This window comes from Branchiostoma floridae, chromosome 8 (genome assembly GCF_000003815.2).
Source record: "Branchiostoma floridae strain S238N-H82 chromosome 8, Bfl_VNyyK, whole genome shotgun sequence".
In the NCBI taxonomy this organism is placed as follows: Eukaryota; Metazoa; Chordata; class Leptocardii; order Amphioxiformes; family Branchiostomatidae; genus Branchiostoma; species Branchiostoma floridae.
In genome coordinates this window covers 14,198,212-14,202,798 of record NC_049986.1, presented here as the reverse complement: position 1 = coordinate 14,202,798, position 4,587 = coordinate 14,198,212, and the positions used below count along the sequence as shown (strand labels likewise).

Here is a 4,587-nt window from a genome sequence, read left to right as displayed (position 1 = left end):
CATTCTCCACGCCCGTGACATGCCAAGAAGTCGTTTCCACTGCATTCTTCACAACAATTAACTCAACCCTGCCTTTTCTGTTCTGTCACAGGGACACCACAGCCGCAGCCCAGTTTCAGGCCAAAATCTCCGCCACGGAACACCAGTTAGAGAGGCTGAGGGCGAGAGAGAAGGAGCTACAACAAGAACAAGGTGCAAGGAAATCTCACAAGAAACTGTCGGTCTTCTGAGACAACTTGTGAGAACACTGTGTGAGAACCAACCGGACATCGCGTCCTGAACATTCGCAATGCCAGAGGGTCAAATTCTTGTCGGAAATGTATGGCCAACACAGACACGCCTCGGAACAAAGAGAGAAAACATCAGAGGAATACAAACAAGTGTCCATCAACAAAAGAACTTGTTGTTGACACAGAAGAGCTGCGGAGAACACAGCTTCTCTCGCGGAATGTTCTCCGACTTGACGGCACCGTGCCCTCGGAACTCACGGAAATGACACGTGTTTTTATGCCGGGCGATTTTCGACGGTAGTTTCTCCTCTGAAGGGCTGATGACAACCTCTACAGACAGTTGACAGCAGTAGAGAGCTCTCAGTCTGAACGGTTCAATCCACTTTCGTCACACTGAAAGCCACTTCAAGTTCCTCCTGATACCCTAGATCTTCTCTCGGACTTGTTCCAAAGTTGAAATCTGTCGCCCACATTATTTTTTACAAGTGTCACAGATCATGTGCCCTTTCATTGACAACTTAACCTATACAATTATAATACCGACTTTATGACAAAAATCAGAAACATTTGTCTCTATGTATACTACTGTCTCGGTGAATCTTTTTTTTTTTCACTTGTTTGTGGTGATAGACACTTCAAGGTCTTATTTCTAGAGCTTATCTGCGAGGACCGAAATGGTCCAGAAAGATCCTATCGCACCTGGCCGTGCGTCCTCAGGTAGACGATCAGTCTCCTTAACTTCCCGCCACGGACTCCAGTCAGCAAGCCGCAGAGTCTATCCCTATACTGTGTAGAATGTCCGCAGACAACCGCAGAGGTTGTGCAGGTTGACACGGATGCCCCCAGACAGATAATTTGAGTCACCTTATAATGGACAATGCAGATGACGGGAACCCGTTTCCGCGGATTTCCTTCTAAAGTAGTGTCATGCCCGGTTATAATCCTGGTCATAGACGTAAGCATTTTGTTTGTTAGTAATATCTGAGTCAAGTACTTTAAAAATGGGGATATGAGGATACGCAATGATGACGAAAAAAGAGCCATCGATGTGGAAGCAATAAATGCAACTTATGCGCGTTTTAAAAACTTTAAAGTAGACATTGGTAGGGAATATCGCAGCGTTCTCTGGGGGCCCTTTTTTCCGACAGGCGATCTTTGCAACTACAGTATTAGAGAAACGGGAACATTTTCGATGCCCATATCAACCTCAAAACCAGGCTCCCGCGGCGCTGGAAAAAATAGTAGAAATTGGCCAAATAGACAGTAAACACACAAGAGGAGTTTGTTGGCCGAGGTGTGCGTCCTTATGTCGCAAACTGTTCTCCTCGGCCAACCAACTCCTCTGGTCTGTTTTCTGTCTATTTGGCCAATTTCCAGTGACCTGGGAAGCCTGGTAGAGGCTAGGTTTCAATGACAGAGGAATTTTCAGTCACGTCCGTGCGGTTTGTCCCGACCGCAGAACCTGAGTCATCCCAGCCCCGCTGGCCTGCCGAACACAGCCAGGGACATCCCGGGGAGGTAAATAATTGCCGGGATACGCAGACAGACAAATTGCAAGTTTCCTACCTGACTAGACCGTTTGGACGGTGACGAGAGTCGGTATCACCCGGCACGGAGCGTACAAGACCACTTCCCAGGCAGGTCTGGAGGGAAGCCAGGACATGTACTCCTGCATCTGCTGGGGTCGCACCAGAAGGCTTGTCTGAGTCTGGGACTAAGGACAACGCCTCCACACACATGCGCACTACTCCAATGGCCATCAAATCCCAACCCAAAGGCGCAAAGTACATTGTATATCTCACACACCATCTACTTATTAAGGTAGATCTAAATAAAAATTGAGCTTAAACGGAACGGCAAAGAACGTAAAAAAAAACTTTATCGGCGTCATATGCCCCATTGTCATGCTGCCGCACGTCACAAGCGTCAATGTACGGAGTTCCCAGAGACGAAAGTTCTCTGAAGCTACACACTACAGTGTAGAGTGTTTCCGCTATTTCCGTCTGTTTTGTGCGAATATGCGGTGAGGCATTCCCCAAAATAGAAAACCATTTAAAAGCCGTCTAGTTTAAGCTATGCAGACTCTACCTACTCGACCAAAATTCACTGTGCGTACATTATATATACAGATAGCCTGTGTGGGGCCCCATATTCGCAGAATGACACTCAAGCTCATAAAGAGGGGCATGTGACGCTGCTAAAACGGTACTGTAACGCCACCCAACATCTGCTTGCAGACTCGTTGGTTGGAAAGTATAATGACCTCTCATTACCGCAAATTCTATATCTGTCAGGCTGATACTCTTTCATCATGAGTAACGTTAACATCGGTATGGCGGCCAGAGCAACATTGAACGTCGCCATGCCGTAACGTTGCTAATGAGTCCTTATCACCTCCATCTCCATGTGTTACTCATGTAGGCTAGCTAGCTGCAACTGTTTTCTATTCAACACGCTGACGACAGGCAGCCAGGGGAACGGTGGAACTCGCGCTGCCCACTTTGTTGGCTCCCTGTACTCTCAGATTAAAACTCTCGAACACACAGCTGGCCACATTCTCGTGTGAGAACACGTTCTCACCCAGTGGTTGTGATTTAGAGTTGAGGCCCCAAAGCCAACATACACGTAGTGTTTTTGTACCCTTCACGATTTTGCAGATACTTGTAAATTTAGATAGATATTTACTTGAAAGTCAGGGAGATATGTCTACAGAGTACAGACACAACGACTGATGACTTTGGCAATGCGTACATCGTATAGGTAATGTGTGTGTCACTTTTGTTGAAGCTGTAGTATTAACGATGATTGCATCTAAAAGCGAAAGAAACAACTAGGTAGTGATAAAATAGTGGCCCTGAACTTGTTATTCCAATTATTCTGATGGCAATCATCGTTCGGCTACAAGGTAGTCCAAGCAAGTACTCGTGTGTCTCTTTAAAGACCAAGTTCACTTTATGCTTTTTGGATATCCCATGATCCCTTACAGTCTGCCTCCTACCACACATTGGATGAAACTGCTCTATCCACCAACCAAGCATGATTTTGCGGAAAGTATCCATTCATTTATTTATCTAAGGATTGAATTCAGCGATACAGTTCAGAAACGGTAAAAGTTGATGGAGGATTCTGATCCCAAAGTGGGTCACGTCCGTTTACTAAACGACAAAAAAATAAACTTCAGAAGTCCAATAGTCAGTATTGTGACAAGTTGATGAATGGGTATGAGGTGAGGGGTGCAGTGACCAGTGGCACTACCGAAGAGCACAGAGCTCAAGAGTGATATATCAGGCTTCCGGGGATCCCCTCCTCTGTATGGCACCGGGCAAAACTGGGAAGCCAAACTCTTTAGCAGGTGTCAGCGGTGGCGGGACCCACAGTGCTGTCGTTAGAGACTCACAGAGCGATAAGCGGTCTTCCGGATCGGCCCGACGTCTTAAAGTCATGTTGTATAACATCTACATGAAGACAAGGAGGTCTTCTGACAGTAATACGTCTTGTTGACACGATCGTGAGATCAGAACAGAAATCAACGAATGCAACCTCCTTGGCTGAACTTTTCTTTCAGTCGTTTGCCAACGTGTTGCAAGAACGTTTGACGAAATGTTTGGCATTGCCACTGACAGAGATGGTGACGCTAGGGAGGAAGGTGACAGGAAATGTGTGTAGGGATTTCGGTTGTCGTCACGACAAGAGATGAGAAGGCCTTTCTTTAGTCTTTCTTTACCGCGTGTTGTCACATTTAATCTCAAAGCAGATGTAATGGTTATTTACCATGAGTTTGCCTGTCTCTGCCAAGAGGAAAAACGCGCACGACTAGAAAGACATACAGAACGGCTAAACAAGACTCACAAAATATGTAGTCGTCATACATCTACTTGTAGATTAGTCACCGTACTTGCATGGGAAGCCGGGTTTAGACATCAATGCCTAAGGGCACTGGTTTCCGCTCGTTTTTAGTTATAAACGGCGCTTTGTTATTGAAAACGACGTTAGTGAAAAACGCGGTGAAAAATTACCCCCACAGGCCCAGACTAGACGCGTGGGACACTGTGCACAAATGGATCAGTAACTGTTTGGTTTCTACTGGGTTAGCCCCGTAAATTTGAAGGCCGCCTCAGGTTCACTGAATCATCAGACATTTAGGCTCACTGCCAAACACCACGAACAGTACAAACAGATCGACTGTGGTTTACCACTTGGCAGACTTGCTAAAGTTACTGATTAAACTCTGCGGAGATGTTCTCATAAACAAGGAACATGGCTTCTCGGCATTGCAGTAACGTTGTCGCTTGGGCGGTATAGGGTACATAGGGCCAGAGATAGTCATTTGTTCACCGTCCGAGATACAATCTCTCGT

The 4,587-nt window shown here is 46.2% G+C and overlaps 2 protein-coding genes across 2 annotated transcripts in view; one reads left to right on the top strand and one right to left on the bottom strand.

Moving 5' to 3' along the window:
* LOC118421319 (zinc finger CCCH-type with G patch domain-containing protein-like) overlaps positions 1-808 on the top strand; it is a 104,355-nt gene extending 103,547 nt beyond the window's left edge. The window contains exon 14 of the mRNA XM_035828566.1: positions 92-808. Coding sequence (XP_035684459.1) covers positions 92-230 — 139 coding nt within the window. The 3' untranslated portion in view covers positions 231-808. The remainder of the gene's footprint in view (positions 1-91) is intronic.
* Positions 1-4,587, bottom strand: part of LOC118421312 (tenascin-X-like) — a 106,419-nt gene that overhangs the window by 87,637 nt on the left and 14,195 nt on the right. The gene's annotated exons all lie outside the window — the stretch shown is intronic.